We start from the raw sequence: 16,989 nt of genomic DNA, 5'->3' as shown, positions 1-16,989 counted from the left end.
ATGTCGTTCTTGATTTTAGTTGGATCGAAAATTAAATAAAGATTAAATTAATGCGTTATAAAAAATTGCATTGAAGAACGCATTGTCGCCTTGGGAAGACAATAATTTTATAAGTAAGTAGCTGTTAGACTTAAACTGATTCCTATACTAAATTAATCGAAGAAAATTCAGTAAAAATATTACTGATGGCGCATCATGCCATAAAATATATCTTTACTTATAAGTAATGTAACATGTATGTTATGTAACAAAAGTGTTAAATACTTTATGAGCAGAAGCTTAAACTGTAAAATCTTGGATATGTATGTTATAATGTAGCTGGAAGCGGAGGGGTCTAGGGCGATCCGATTAATGCTTATCCTTCGTTAAATACTGGTGAGTATTTGGGAAATATATAGATATAAATATTAAAAATATTTTTAGCTATGAAATTATTTTCAGAACTAAATTTAGCTTATAGTAAGTATTTTTATAGAATTTGTACTTTACGAACATTGTACGTTGCGCAGGGAATAAAAATGTTTTATTTTCATCAACTAGTTTGTTTATTTACAATAAATAACTTATAATGTATGATCCCATTCTTAGATTTTTTGGGTTGATGTTTAATGGTGGGCGAGAACAGCAGCTGGGGCGTATGCGGGGGCGGCGTGAGCGGGTGCAGAGTTGCTGACGATAGCGTTGAAGCCGTTGTGGTCATCAGCGGAGTACTCTACGCGGCGGATTGAGCCGTCAGCTTCAACCAGGGAGTATTCACCACGTACAACATCTCCGTCGCGGCTCTCGTGCTGGGACTTGTTGTCACCGGTGTGGCCGTCGGCTACGGAGTAGGCGAAGTCGTAGCTGGGGTGTGCGTCGTATTCCTCGTGTTGGGCGATGATGGCGCGGGCTGGGGCAGCGTGGATAAGGGGAGCAGCGTGGACGACGGGAGCGACTATAGCAGGGGCTGCTTGGTAGGCCAGACGGGCGGGAGCAATAGCCTGTCCGTGACTAACGATGTTCTGAGAGGAGACTGCAGCGGCAGATGAGTAACGAGCGGGAGCAGCGTAAGAGAGAGGTGTGGCATAGGAGAGACGACCTGCGTTGTAGGCGATGGGCTGTTGGTGGCGCACGATGTTTTGAGATGAGACAGCGGAGGAGTAACGGGCGGGAGAGCCGTATGCCAGCTGAGCAGATTGGTATGCAACGGGAGAGGCTACCGCGATGGGCTGCTCATGGCGTACGATGCTCTGTGAGGAGACCGCGGCAGCTGGAGAGTAGTGAACTGCTGGAGTAGCCAGGAGACCAGCGCTGGCCACAGCTAACACCGCGCTAAAAGCAAGAACCTTAAAGAGAAAATCTTTATTAGTTAATTATTTGTTTTTTTCTTCACTACTTACAAATAATTTTACTGTGGCACTTACTTTAGAGAACATGTTGAAGGAAAGAGTTGCTTGATACTGATTAATTAAAGGACCCGGGGCAAGCTTTATACTAAGGCGTTAAATTTTCCAAGGTTGTCGAGGTACAAAATAGCATAGGTAATTTACTGGCAAAATTTTTATCGTTCAGTGAAAGTTTGGGAACAAGTTTGGCTAGCAAGTTCAATGACTACTACAAAATTACCCTTTTTCGTTTTATTATATCTCTTCTCTCAATATCGATGTTTTATTTAGATTAAAAATATGTAGATATGTCCATAGTATTATTATTATTGTTATATATAGTATATTATCATTATTATATCGCATCATCAGACATAATTAAAAAAATAAGAATTTTGGGTAAGAAATATCCTTTAAAGATTTGGAAGTTTTCCACTCCGGCTTGTTTTTTTATATAAAATGCTTCTCATTAAAGTCATAATAATAAAACTTTACAGATATGATAATGTCATTATATATAGAAAGCTTTAAAAATTATATTAATTTTAATAAATTTTGTAAAATTGATTAAAAAAATATATAGTACAAAAAATATAACAAAAATAATTTAATCGGTCAGTTATAATAAAATAAAACGACTGCAGGTTTGGAAATATAGGGACCTGTTCCATAGAAAACCTACAAATTAACTACATTTTGCATATTATATTAAATCAAATATGAATTGTTCTTTTACTTAGTAGCACAAACACACCAACAATATTCAAGTTGAACAGTCTATATTCTTTCTATGTGGATTATGGACACTTGACTAATTAGTAACTTGTAGTAGTAGTATCAGGAGAATCGCGGCAGCTGTGTGAGAAAGGCGCAATTATGTTTACGCATTTATTATTCTCGTTTCTTTCTCTCTCGGGGGTAACCGCTGGAAAACTTTATTGCATATACAATCTCACTTTAATAAGAATTGGAGTAAGGACCTTGTATTTCTAGGGGAATCCGTCTATATGGATTGAATATATCGCTTATAAGCGATTCCCCGATGGACAGACTAACTAAACATAACTTTATTAACCATTTGCTATATACGCCACCATACTGACATGATAATTATCTAAAAAGTATTGAAACCTGGTAGATATTGTAACAAATATTCTAAAGAAGTAAATTTCATTTACGCAAACTGCAGTTGTCCTGGCCGTGATAACTAACCTTGGTCAAAAATGCATCTGTCAATAGGTCTCATGAACGATGCTTCGAGGATATACAAAGTTGACCATTTATCATAGTCTCTATATCTTCAAGCGTTAGATGCTAAATATTGTTCTGGCTCCATTACATTTTTTTTCATAAAAGATTAGTAAAATATAATATAAACAATAACTGAATATACATAATACGCGCATAAGGCTGTTGTAGTACTTAAAGAAAAATGTCAACTCTTGAGCACAAGTGATCTCGCATCTGGTTTAACCAAGCCTCACTTTGACGGGCATAGAAGGTTAATCATAAAAGGGGTCTTCGACTTTCCACGCTTGGGTAGAATGGCGTGCCAAGATACAAACCTTTATCCTACGAAGTTCTTGATGGGGATTTTAGGGTATGACTCACCAGAACTTCGCGGGGAGTTAGCTTTGAACAAATTTGATTTAAGGATCATCAATAATGAAACGGAAAGCGCATACTTGCTAGGAGAGAGTATGAGACTTACGTTCCGGAAAATCATCACCGCCGCTGCCGGAAACAACATTTTGGCTCTCAACCTATTCGACTCACACTTAACAACTCCCATTCCCCGTTCTTCCTTACTGCTTACCTCTTCGCCAAAGAGATACCAATTTGTCAAGCGTATGGGGGGGGGGGGTGTTATATCAGTGATGGTAATAGAATCATTTAAAATGTACTTAGAAAATATTAATGGCACTTTTCGCCGTGAAAAAACATTTTTTGTACCAGCTGCCTACTGAAGTATTTTGGGTCCAATGGTATTTTGGACTATAAGTCAGAGTCCTTAAAAAAGGTGTTCCAAATCTTAAAAGGTTGGCACGTTCTGGCGAGGTTTCTGGCAGTGTTAGTGTCCATTGGTCCTGTATCACTTACCATCAGATAAGCCTACTGCAAAAGCAAGTTATGTCTTAACAATGAAATAATATTTCCAGTACTAAGTTGTATTTTAGTGTTGAGTCTTATATTCACACTTTTTAATCTTCACATTGGTGTCGAGGCAATACGGCATCGATATTTGGTAAAGAAGCTACTGTTGTTGTCTTTGGCATATTTTTCTTAAATTGATTTAAGTCGACGCTTTGTACAGTTTGTACAGTATAAGTTGTAAAAGATATGTTACATTATGACACTCAACCTATTAATGTTATTGCCCATGGTTGCATAAACATGCTTTTGTTTATAAAATACAACATTAGGTATAACAATATACTCGCGGTGTAATTTTGATAGACAATAGTGAAAGAAAAAACAGAAAATTTACTTTGATCAACTAGGGTGTTTATTTACAATAAATAACTTAATATGTATTGATTCCATTCTTAAATTTTTTGGTTGATGTTTAATGGTGAGCTAGAACGGCAGTCGGGGCGTAAGCGGGGGCGGCGCGAGCGTGAGCGGGTGCAGAGTTGCTGACGATGGCGTTGAAACCATTGTGGTCATCAGCGGAGTATTCCACGCGGCGGATTGAGCCGTCAGCTTCAACCAGGGAGTATTCACCACGTACAACATCTCCGTCACGGCTCTCGTGCTGGGACTTGTTGTCACCGGTGTGGCCGTCGGCTACGGAGTAGGCGAAGTCGTAGCTGGGGTGTGCGTCGTATTCCTCGTGTTGGGCGATGATAGCGCGGGCTGGAGCAGCATGGACTAATGGGGCGGCGTGGACAATAGGAGCGGCGTGACTGATAGCTACAGGGGCAGCGTGACGGACAATGTTTTGGGAGGAAACGGCAGAGGAGTATTGGCTGGGTGCAGAGTATGCCAAAGGAGCAGATTGGTAGTAAGGTGAAGCCACAGCAATTGGCTGCTCATGGCGGACAATGCTTTGTGATGATACAGCGGACGCTGGTGAGTAGTGGGCAGCGGGGAGGAGGCCGGCAGAGGCCACCGCCAAAACAGCGCTGATACCGAAAATCTGAAAAGAATATATATAATTACTAAGGAAATTATGCAATTGAATAGTTTGCTTCAGCTTCTGTTATTAAAATATTGATTGAGGAGAGAGGGGAGATACCATTAAGATATAAAAAAATGATTTGCTTAGTTGCTTTAAATAAAATCTATTGTATGAAACCCGTCTTGAAAACTTACTTTAGAGAACATGTTGTCTGTACGGTTGTAATTCGAATGATGATTATCAGTTGCAAAAATCAACTTATATAGCATGCCATTTGAACTTTGAGGTCGACAAGTTTTGAACTACTTTGATTTCATTCTTATGAAATTAACTTCTCAGTTAACGTGATTTTTCTGTGAAAGTATGTAGACCGACGTAATGAATGTCAAGTGACGTTCAATTGTTATCTAGAGAAATGTGTGTATCTAGTTTATATTTGATATGGTTATTATGAAAGGAGAATCAAACTCGTAATAACATCACGGAATTGCTTTTGGATTTTTGACTAAACGTTTTTAATATGTAGTATTGTCTTTTATTAACATAACATTTACACATTTTAAGAAATCAACTTATAATTATTTTACATAATTTTAAAATTTTCAGACATTTCGCATGCTTTACAGCGTGCGAGGTCACGGTGACCACGTTATCAAGTTTATAATAATACATAGCTTCAATCCGTTAAAAAAGTGTTTTCTTTTTGATATGTATTCGTAAAGTTATTGCAATATTCATAAGAGTTGAGCTATAGCTTTATTTGCAGTTTATATTAATATAATAGCTGTTTTCAGCTATCCTCCTTCAGGGGTCCTCTTCTAAGATCTATTTAATGACTTAATGTGTGTGTTAATTCATTATAGCAATAAATCGTGAATACTAAAAGCTTATATTCTAAGGAATGACTAATAAAGTGTTACATATTATGTGAGTTTCAATAATTCATAAATTATTATTGCTAATAACGCTGACCTTGTTCTTACGTAGCGTAATCTAAAGTCATCCGGTTTTTTCATATCTTTTTGTAAAGAGTAATTATTACTTTTTATGAATATCGAATAACACGTAAATAAAGAGTATTTACAACATTCATAACTTGTACGGTAATAATTTCGTTAATGTGTCTTTTAAAATAAATTATAATAATAATTAAAAATAGAAAACTAACACATGTCTGCCAACTTAAATCTTCAAATACCGCCTGTGTACTTAAAGAGGTCCCAAAAGTCTATAACCACGCACAATATTTTGTGGAAATAATAAATTATGGCTGGTATATTAACGAAAGCAAGAGCGCGCCAAAGTAAAAAAAAACGACCTGCACTTTTTTGACAATTGCCAAAGTGTTCAAGGCTACTTACTTCAATGCCACAGAGACACTTATTGGGAGTACACATGGGCACCATCTCAAGTGAAGCCTGAAGGCAAATCGAAGTGTTTCAAAGTTCAAAAGGGAGGCAGTGTTAAGCGAAGAATAAGCATCAAGCCTAGATCCCATTGCTATACTTCCGCGGTCTGTAATTGAGGTGTAACCTAGTAAGTTTTGGAATTTAGAGTTAAAAAGAGGGTCATGATCAGACGTAACGTCTAGGCCAGATGCTAACTACACATTTCTCGCATCTGTTATAACCGCAATCTCATAGTTTGTTAATATCTATCCTACCACACTGCCAGATTTTTAGAAGATGAGAGAAATGCTGCAACAGCTGCACTTGCTATCTTCCGTACTCCTAATCCGCGAATGCGAATAAGGAGCGATTTTGAAAATGGTGTAAAATAGATTTCTCCCCTTAAACTCCAAAATATATTTTCCAATACGGCTGTTAAAAGTTTTGAAGAGAGTGGGTCTCCATCTTGATTATGATTTCTATATACTTACTACCAGAAGTAGCTATATTTTAGAGAACCGAAAACCCTATTGTATTCTACGAATGCCATATAGTATTTATGACCATCATTGTTTAGCTATACGATTATTTTTTTTACACCGAAATTATGATCAATGGTACAATAGTCAACATGCAACCCTGCTTGTTCTCTAGGTTGGTTTTCATCCAACTGTTTTAAAAATTGTTCAAGTATCATTCTTGAAAAGACTTTGTCAACATTGGCTATCTATGGTTTGTAGTTATTTTGAATTTTTTTGTGTGTATAATTTTCTCGCTTCCCTATATAGTTTTCACTTTTATATTTGGTATCCATTGTGAGTGGCCTTAAAGTTGTTTCAATGCTTTTATATTTATTACAGTATTCTGTAGTAGTCAGTTTTTTGTGTTTTCATATTGATGCTTGGATTTACTACTGATAATTGCGATGTCCCTACGATTATCTTTCAATTTTTCAAACATTTGAATTCTATTTTCCATTAATACTATCATTTTTTCGCCTAGTTCGTTTTATTTGTTAGTGCTTTCTCTAAGTAATGAAATTTTTCATAATTAAGTAGAATTGTTATAATTATATATGAGTATTAGAAGCCATCACACTCACCTTCATGATAAGTATTGTGTGATCTATAATAAAAATATAACTTGTAGAGTTAAGTGCTTTTATTTATTAAAAATAGAAGTCTTATAAACGATCCTATACTACTCTAAAATAGGTCTGATCAGTGGTGGGCGAGAACAGCAGCTGGGGCGTATGCGCGGGCGGCGTGAGCGGGTGCAGAGTTGCTGACGACGGCGTTGAAGCCGTTGTGTGCATCAGCGGTGTACTCTACGCGGCGGATTGAGCCGTCAGCTTCAACCAGGGAGTATTCTCCACGTACAACATCTCCGTCACGGCTCTCGTGCTGGGACTTGTTGTCACCGGTGTGGCCGTCGGCTACGGAGTAAGCAAAGTCGTAGCTGGGGTGTGCGTCGTATTCCTCGTGTTGGGCGATGATGTCGTGGGCTGGAGCAGCGTGGACAACGGGAGCGATTACAGCAGGGGCAGCTTGGAAGCCAGACGGGCGGGAGCAATAGCCTGTCCGTGACTAACGATGTTCTGAGAGGAGACGGCGGATGAGTAACGAGCGGGAGCGGTGTAAGAGAGAGGTGAGGCATAAGAGGCAGCGTTGTAGGCAATAGGGGCAGCTACAGCGATCGGCTGTTGGTGGCGGACGATGTTCTGTGAGGAGACAGCTGCGGCAGCTGAGTACCGACCGGGAGTGGCGTATGCAACTGGAGCAGATTGGTATGCGACGGGAGCAGCTACGGCGATCGGCTGTTGGTGGCGGACTATATTTTGTGACGAGACAGCGGCGGCAGCGGAGTAGCGAGCTGGAGAGGAGTATGCGAGTTGAGCAGATTGGTATGCGACGGGAGCGGCTACGGAGATTGGCTGCTCATGGCGCACGATGCTCTGTGATGAGACAGCGGAAGCTGGAGAGTAGTGAACTGCGGGAGCAGCCAGGAGACCAGCACTGGATACCGCCAACACGGCGCTCAAGGCGATAATCTGGAAAAATAAATATATTTAATAATATATTGAAATCCTTTTCTTGATATTTATGATCATATAATTAAATACTTACTTTGGAGTACATATTGATTGAACGATTTTAAAAGAGCCACTGATAATTTTCAAGTTTCAAACCTGGTTTTTATAGCTGCTCAATTTTGATATTTACCTACACCAACTGGCTTGTCGTCCTTGTACTTTTTGCACTTACTTTTCGCTAGTTACTTTCTCAACTGGGTCTGGGTCTTGGGTCCCCCAAATAGAGTAGACATATTGTTCTGTTTATTAATTTTCATTCATGAAGAAAGGATGCTAATAAAAATAATAATTGAACTATTCATTAGAAACATTTATAAATATTTTTTCCTCGACATTTGAATAGCAAATAAAACATTTAATTATTATATATATATATATATATATATGTATTTCCCAATCCTAACTTAAATTATATATAATAAAAAACAATTATACTAAAGATATAGCCAAAAAAGGAACACATAATATTCAAAAAGGTTCAAACATTTACGAAAGCAAAGATCATCAGGAAAGAAGATCAATAAAAATTATCAAATAAATTTAACTGAGAAATAACTAATTCGGCTGTGTTGTGTGATGTATGTCATGATGTAGGTTATGTAGTGCTAAAGATGTTCTTAATAAGCTTTTTAAGCATATTCCGCGATAGCTTAAACAAGTAAAGGCTTAAATAATGATCGTTGTATATCCGGCCTGCGCGATACAAAACTGAGGTTTTGCATACTTGTTCCAGGAAGAAATGCTATCATGTTGAATAAGACTATTTTCGTTTCTATTCATTCATCATGTAAAAAAAGCGAGAAGTACTTATATCTATAAGAATACTTAAAGTTTCAGTCATCCAACAACTAAGAGCCTTGAATAATTTTACGTATAATAATTTATTTTTAGCCATGGTTTTACTGACCGCAATAGCTTTTGGGAGAAAGGTGATTCAGATATAATTTGATCTGGCATACCACCGATTTAACATTCAAGGATTTTCATTAAAAACGATCCGATATATTACATACAGAACACATTGACATATACAACACCTTTGCATAGATTTGAATGATTGATGTCCATTGTAACTGTAAAAAGTCTCCGTGGTAATGAACAATCCTCTCGGAGCCATCAGGCTGATGCAGAGCGTAGACTTTACAACGTCTCCATCTCGAGATTTCCTATCTCACGTGTGATGGTCTTCCACTTTGTAATCGAATTCATACTTAGGATGAGTCTGTGAATACAAAATACATTGTATATACACTATAAATTATTAACAAAAAAATTGTTTGTCGTAATTATTTTATTTCCATCTAATTCCAACAATTGCCAGGCTAAATTAAATGAAAATCTAATATGGTCGTCATCAGATCTTCGGGGCAACAAAGAAGTTGAGGCTACAAATTATTTTCCAAATATATTAAATTAACAATTCTTTCAGTCGAGTTTTTCAATTAATAATTTATTGTTAATCGAGTAAATTATTTAAGTATTTATTAAATGTATAAAAATATAAATGCAGATCAATTATTTTTGTTAATATTTAAGGACATAATTATGATTGTCAAAGGTAAAGGTAAAACAGCGAAAAAAAAATCGTTTACCAGTGGAATTTAAAACATTTTTTTTCCGAAGTCCAACATGGGGTTCCAATTTTGTGGCCCCGTGTGTTTAGCCCCGGTTGCCCTCCCTAAATCCGGCCTTTGTCATAATAAAATTGGTGCAAATATACTAAAGGGTCTAAATATGTACATATTAATATGACATCCTTTACTTTTTGCACAAAGTCCAGCAATTATAGCGACACTTTACTAAACGGTAATATTTTTTTACAATATCAGCTTTTTTCGTTATATTGTCATTGTTGGCAAATGTTTTTTACGTTATTAACCAAATTGTAACTAAAAGTTTAAATAATTAAACTTAAATGGTAATCCATGTGACCGTGACCGTGATGACCATGAACATGTACTATTTCAGGATGACCGTCGTGCTTCAGGAAATGCAGAAAGGAAAAGGCAGGCCCATGGCATTGAGCGTATTGGAATATTACAACCATAAGATACGAACCTTAAAAAGATATATGTATCATTGAAATTTCAATTTATAATAATATTTATTCAGGAAATCGAAATAACGTGAAGCCCGTAACAGGACAACAGAGTGTCATTATTGGACGTCAATAATACAAAAAACCATCCGTATCAGCTCGACGTCCATCGTTCCACAAATGAGCGTTTTTATACACCAGAACTGTATACTATTTGCTGACTACACTTATAATAAAAAGTCAAGTCAAGATTTAAAAAACAACTTAATTAAATCTCTAGACGACGCCATCAACTGGATGAAATCAAATAATCTACAAATAAACATGACCAAAACTAACATAATTCATTTTCAAATATATAACTCAAAAACACAAATAGTTTTACAATATAAAATCAATAAATTAGACATAATGAGTGTGTATTTTTATAAGTTTTGTAGTTGGAAAGCACATATCGAAAAATGACTTGAGTATAATAGACGTTTATGTGGTACAACATTTAAGGGAAACTATTAACCATGATATTGTTACGAGCTAGGGGATCGGATAGAAAATGCCGTGGACTTATTCAAAGGTTTATTTCTTGATAAATCAATGAGGAATTTATGGGCACAAATTAATTGCAGAGATGCACTAATAACACACAAAAACACACTCACTAATTACTTCACTTATGCACACTTCACACAGTACTTTATCACTTATATTCACTTTATTCGCACTTTATCGCTTCGGTGTTTCGCTCTTGTTATCGCATTCAAAACTAAAGTGTGTCTAGTCGCGATTCGGCTCGCTTATATATCCCTGGGAATAATTCTAAACAATATTCGAGAACTTTCTAGGCGGGCTTGCTACTGAGTAGCGATTGCACAATTCTAGAACGTCCGCACTCTTTGTCTCTTTCGCACGTTGCTCCGTCCTTGTCGTACGGCGTTCTAGAGTGCTCGTCTAGTTTCGAGAAAGTTCTGATCTTCTCTCTCTCTCTCTCTCTCGTATCATTTCGTCCTTGTCTCACACCTAGAAAGTTCGGTCTAGAATATTCCTTCACCAAAGGGGTATAACTAGGCCTGAAAACGCCTGAAAACGGAAACGAAAACTACACCACTCTACTACACATGTTTTGAAACCGACTGAAAAAAGGTTTCAGCTTCCTGAAAACTAGGGTAACATTATGGAAATTACAATTTTCTAATCTGTACGATTGACCCTCTCCTGAAACGGTCAGAAATCATATTACAGCCTGCTGAAAAGTTTTCTGACTAGTGGAAAAATCTAGAAACATTGCAGTCGACCCATCTTCGTAACAATATCATATTAGCTGCTTATAATGTATGTCTCTTTAAGTATAGAAGAGAATGTATATGGTAAGTATATGGAATTATAGTTTGGGGTAATTCCGTCGAAATAAAAAAGGTATTTAAGGTTCAAAATAAATGCTTTAGAGTAATTTGTTATTGAGAATAATATTAGAGTAATTAGAGCTCAAAATTGTATCTCTTCCCTGTATGTATATTTTAGAAATGTCCTTATTCGTTCACGAAAACTTACATATATTTAAAAATCGACGTAAGTTACTACTTTGGGAAAAACTTATTACTCAGTAAATGATTATTTGCTCGAAACATTATAATTCATATTATTTTGATAACGTCTAATGATGAATGAATATATAAATAATTTATGAATTGACTAATTGATATGACTCATAATGTAAGATGTAAAATTTCTATTAAGACAAATTTGCACGACATTATGTGTGGCAGAATATGCAAACTTTCGATTGTACCACCATATTATTTTTGTACCATATTCTTGCAATAAACTATTTCCGAACTAATTCGACTTCGGATCCTGCAAGAATAGAGCGTACCAATTCTTGAAAGACCGGCAACGCACTTGCGAGCCTTCTGACATTGTGAGTGTCCATGTATATTGTGAGTATCACTTAACATCAGATGAGCCTTCTACCCGATTGCCTCTTATTACATAAGGAAGGACAAGAGGCAGACATATTTATATTTATAAGGTCAACAACCTTCAGTTTGTACCAACCACAAAGAATTGTCCTTTCATCAGGGATAGGTGGAAGGTATTCGTATGTGAATCACTTAGCTATTTAGATAAACGCTGCAAAAATAAATTTAAAATAAAAAGGATTTCTAACTACATACCTATAGATATACTTACTCTGGAACTCATTGTGCTTAAGTTAATGTCGCTAAATTCGGTGACTAAGTGATGTGTATCAAAAATAGTTCATTTATTTATTTAAATGGCCAATTTCTAACTAAAAATAATATAATACTAAACATTATACAATTAAGTTAGTCCAACTATCCACTAATCTTTACCAAGTATATTTTCATGTCTTTTATATGCAATAACGAGGGGAACTAACCGCAATAATATTAGTTTCACTCAGACATAGCTGCCTGTAAAAAATATTAATCGTGTTGCATTAAAACTTTTAGCGGCGGTGCCCATATTTTTATTTCATTATCGCTCTGGTACGATGTGTAACCGGCCCCTAGTCTGTGTAGAATACATTTTTATATTAATGAAATCGTCATTATTATTGTCTTATAAGAAATGTAATATAGGATCTGAATTGAACTCTGCACTGCAATATTAAGTGGGTTTAGAATAAATAAAAGATTTAACTTTCAAAGCTTGTACACATGTTCGATATATACAGTTATAATTTAATAATTTAATTTAAATACAAAAGTTAGAAGTATCGTTTTAAACATTTATTTGTTTGTTGATGATTTTCACGTAATATTAAATTAAATATAATCTTATAAGTTAGTAGTGACCATGGGGAGCGTAGTGAGGAACGACGTGGTGAGTGCCATATTTTACATCTGCGTGGAATCTGAAAACAAATGTTTATTTATTACAACTTCAATTGTTTTGTTAAAATAAATATACAATTCCATTCATATATATATTCCAGTCTTATTAATACATTATTTTATTCCGCTCTCGTGGCTTTCATTTAGCGGGAATCAAACCCCAGCACTACTAAACATACTATATTACTATTTCAGTAACCAATAGTTACTGTAAGCTCCTTACAAACGTTGTGTAAAACTAAAATTTGGCGATTAAAAAGAGTGGCGGAGAGTTTATTGCCAGTTCTTCTCTTCCCTTCTTCACCCTTGATTTGAGAACTGGCAGTAAATGTCAAATTAGAAGCATGTTAAATACATTTCTGTTTTTGACGTTCATAAGTGTAAATTGTGTTACCTATATGAATAAATGATTTTGAATTTTACTATGTTTCACTGAATTTATCACATTTTTATTTTTAAAGTTTAATTGTAATGAGATAACGATATCTAGTGTGCAAGTTATGAATTACTTTTAGCTGTGTATAATTTATTATATACTGTTATAAAATAATATAGAAATTTCTTAAAAATTTACCCAGAATGATCATCACTGTAGTAACGAACAATCCTCTCCAGTCCGTTTGGTTGGTGAAGAGCGTATGCGCCTTTTACCACGTCACCGTCTCTGTGCTCCTGTTGGGACTTAATGTCACCGGTGTGGTGGTCTACTACTTTGTAATCGAACTCGTACTTAGGATGCGTCTGCAAATTTTTTTTTTGTAATAATTAATAGTAGTAGCAGTAACGCTACAATCTCATAGGTCAGGTAGGCCTCGGAATCCGTTTATTTTTCCTGTGCCTGCCACACGCTGTTGAATGTCGATGTTTTAATTCACCGTACGAGCAAGTGTTAAATGCGCACATAGAAGTTAGTCTATTGACGCAAAGTCGGGGTCGAACCTACGACCCCAGGGATTACAGTCGCAAGCTGAACGCCACTAGATCAACACTGCTCTTCTTAAGTTCACTGCTGGTAAATTTTTATTGGGTTAATTTTAATCTTTAATTTATAAGAAATAACACCACATCTAAAATAACCGGTTGTTATGAAATCACGTCAATGAATGGCTATAACACGCCTACAGGTGTATCGCGTAAAAATATTGATTAGATTGAAAAAATATTTCACACACGGCCTTAAATTTTTAAACAATTAAAATATTTTAATACATTAACATAGTTAAAATGTTTTCTTTTTTAGAGACGCCAATTGATCACGCAGTGTACGACCTTCAGCATGCTTTTCATTAGGATGGATATGGACGTGAATCAAATGTTTCAGTTTTTTTTATGTAATAGCAGGCAAACGGGCAAGATGCTCACCTGATGTGAAGCGATACCGCTGCCCATGGACACTCACATGGCCAGAAGGCTCACAAGTGCGTTGCCGGCCTTTCAAGAATTGGTACGCTCTTTTCTTGAAGGACCCTAAGTCGAATTGGTTCGGAAATACTTCAGTGGGCAGCTGGTTCCACATAGTGGTGGTGCGCGGCAAAAACTGCCTTAGAAAACGCTCAGTTGTGGAACGACGGACGTCGAGGTGATACGGATGGTATTTTGTATTTTGCCTTGACGTCCGATAATGAAACTGAATGAAGTGTTGCATTAACCGAAAAACATTTTAGTTGAGTGCTTGCGATAAAATCGCTATCATACATTACGAAGAACCGAATGCAGATGGGTCAAAAAAGACCATGAGTGGAGACAGGTAGTTGGCATAGGATGGCCTTCCACTTGGTGGACAGGTGAAATGGTAATGGTGGAGAAAAAGCGTAGAGACCACATTGAAAAATGAGAAGCCTATGTCCAGCGTCAACAGGCTAAAACTATGATGACCAGTAGGTACTCTAATTTAAAGGCAATAATTTGTGGAAAAGCGAAAAATAAAAGTATTACATACATGATAGTCAATCTGGTGTCCGTGTCCATGATATCCTCCAACCGGAACTATTTCTGGGTGACCATCGTACTTGATCAAGCGTGCTTCGGATTGGGCTCCATGGTTTGGTATGTAATGACCAAACACAGCCGCGATGACAGACGCAAAACAAAGCACCTTCTAAATCACAAATAACAAATACCTTGTTATAAAACAAGTATTGTTTTGAACGCTCAAATAATGAATGTTCGCCTATTAAAATAACATCTATTGCGTGTACGCCTTTGCGTGATGAAGGCAACATTTTTTTTCGTAATAAATATTCTTTGTACAAGATGACATCATGTATACATACTAGCTGAGATCCGCAACTTCACAATGCATTAAAATATATACGATACAAAAGGCAAAGTTCTATAATTTTTACATATGAGACTGTTGTTTTAATTGCTCTGTTCCTAGTCAATCCAAACTTCAGCTAATTATACACGGTCAAATCGTTTTAGAGATATTTCAAAATTTAACCGTCCAAGTGCATACCGACATAATGAGTATCATTTAAAATAACAAAGGGTTTATGAAAACGGTTGCAAAATACGTTATTTCCCTTCAAAGGTCGGCTGTTGATTGAACAAATTAACCTAGATTTTATAATTGACAATCCTTATTACAAGATCTCTCATACGTGTCATAACCTTTAATCAGTTGAACTGATTTTAATGATATTCAATGCGGCTTTTGCGTTCTTCAAAACTATTAAAAACTCTCCAATAACTCCGGATACAATCGATCAGTAAAAGTTACGTTCGATAACGAGCCGGTAATCTGCTCCAATTATGAAATTAACACTTTTTTATATAGGGGGCAAACGCCTAAAAAGGGCAGTCAGGGCAGGTAGGGCAGCCTTTGAAGGAGGAGGACACTACTTTTTAATTTAACTAACACTTATGCTTCATGAAACTTTACTTAAAGATCGCCGAAAATGCCTATGGGCTTTACTAAGAGAGCTTAACGTGTAATTTAATCAACGATATATGAACTCTGAACTATTCGAACTTAAAAAAAAATTGTCACCTTTGAGAACATTTTTCACTAGATTCTAACGTCCTAGGTAAAATATTAAACTGTGTTGATAAAGGATTATTTTTCAATTTTATACTGTTGGCAACAAGGTGAACATCGAAATGTAGGATTTCTCTCAATTATTTATAATTACCGTTGAACCACGTAAGAGTAAGTGATTAAGCCGTATAGGATGTGATAATGATCATAACATACGTTATTTGGTTCGTAATGAATATATAATTATATACAGTAATAATTTGGTGTTGGTTATAAAGGAAATAATAATAAGAGACACCGCGTCTTGGCTAGATTTATCGTACAATTTTATTGATTTTTATAGGCAAGTGTTTTAGGATTGGTGTCAAGCACAGAAATGACGATTTCTTCTCGGTGTTAACACAAGAGTTGGACGCACAGAACGAAAGTCAAGATTCGCACACAAGGTTCAAAATTATTTAGTTCGTAATCCTACAGTCAAAAAATATATAATAATAAACAATTACACTACAAATATAGCCAGAGATGGAAAAAAATTCAATGCATTTAATTTATAGATACCTAATTTGGCTGGCTAATTTGTTGTGTGATGGTAAGTACGTGAAAGTGTGTATGTAGTGTATGCTCGTGATGCAGGTGATTCTGCGCTATGGATATTCTTAATATTCTTAACCATATTCCACGATAGCTTACACAAGGCAAGTATATCCGGGCTGCGCGATACATTACTTTCGCTTTTACAAACAATATGTATAAAATTGTATATCACATCATCACGAGATGTTGGTTATTCATATACAGATACATAATGCTCAGATAATAAGTCGCGCGCAATAACTTCTATGAATAATTCAGTGTTACCAAAATCCAAAATTTAATTAATTTTATTTGCTTTATAGAGTCGCTATTTTATTACTTATGGCCATCCATGAACACTGCGTGTGTTGTCGTTTTTTTTCTATTTGCTGGTTATTTATGGCTATATACTTTTTAAGTGAAGTCAAGTATATATACTTTTATGGAATATGTTCGCACTATAATTATAATCTGCAATATTGCCACATACAAGGAAAAATAATTAGAAATATATTATTTTATAAACAATTTAATGAGCTTATATTAAATATATAACAGTTTGACTAGATTGCTGC

General features: G+C 35.9%; 3 protein-coding genes across 3 annotated transcripts; all 3 read right to left on the bottom strand.

The window, feature by feature from the left end:
- Window positions 1-605: 605 nt before the first annotated feature.
- On the bottom strand, window positions 606-1,415 carry LOC123708149 (cuticle protein 21-like). The gene is made up of 2 exons (XM_045658688.1): window positions 1,404-1,415; window positions 606-1,325 (listed from the first exon to the last, which is right to left on the bottom strand). Exons 1-2 carry the CDS (start codon window positions 1,413-1,415, stop codon window positions 606-608), a joined length of 732 nt encoding a protein of 243 aa, XP_045514644.1.
- A 2,515-nt stretch (window positions 1,416-3,930) lies between these two features.
- On the bottom strand, window positions 3,931-4,691 carry LOC123708159 (cuticle protein 7-like). Its single transcript, XM_045658698.1, has 3 exons — window positions 4,680-4,691; window positions 4,382-4,503; window positions 3,931-4,294 (listed from the first exon to the last, which is right to left on the bottom strand). Exons 1-3 carry the CDS (start codon window positions 4,689-4,691, stop codon window positions 3,931-3,933), a joined length of 498 nt encoding a protein of 165 aa, XP_045514654.1.
- A 2,402-nt stretch (window positions 4,692-7,093) lies between these two features.
- Window positions 7,094-12,202, bottom strand: LOC123708420 (cuticle protein 7-like). The gene is made up of 4 exons (XM_045659116.1): window positions 12,175-12,202; window positions 9,003-9,103; window positions 7,767-7,923; window positions 7,094-7,401 (listed from the first exon to the last, which is right to left on the bottom strand). Exons 1-4 carry the CDS (start codon window positions 12,200-12,202, stop codon window positions 7,094-7,096), a joined length of 594 nt encoding a protein of 197 aa, XP_045515072.1.
- Between the last annotated feature and the right edge of the window lie 4,787 nt (window positions 12,203-16,989).

This window comes from Pieris brassicae, chromosome 4 (assembly GCF_905147105.1).
Source record: "Pieris brassicae chromosome 4, ilPieBrab1.1, whole genome shotgun sequence".
Classification (NCBI taxonomy): domain Eukaryota; kingdom Metazoa; phylum Arthropoda; class Insecta; order Lepidoptera; family Pieridae; genus Pieris; species Pieris brassicae.
This window is presented reverse-complemented; position numbering and strand designations above follow the sequence as displayed.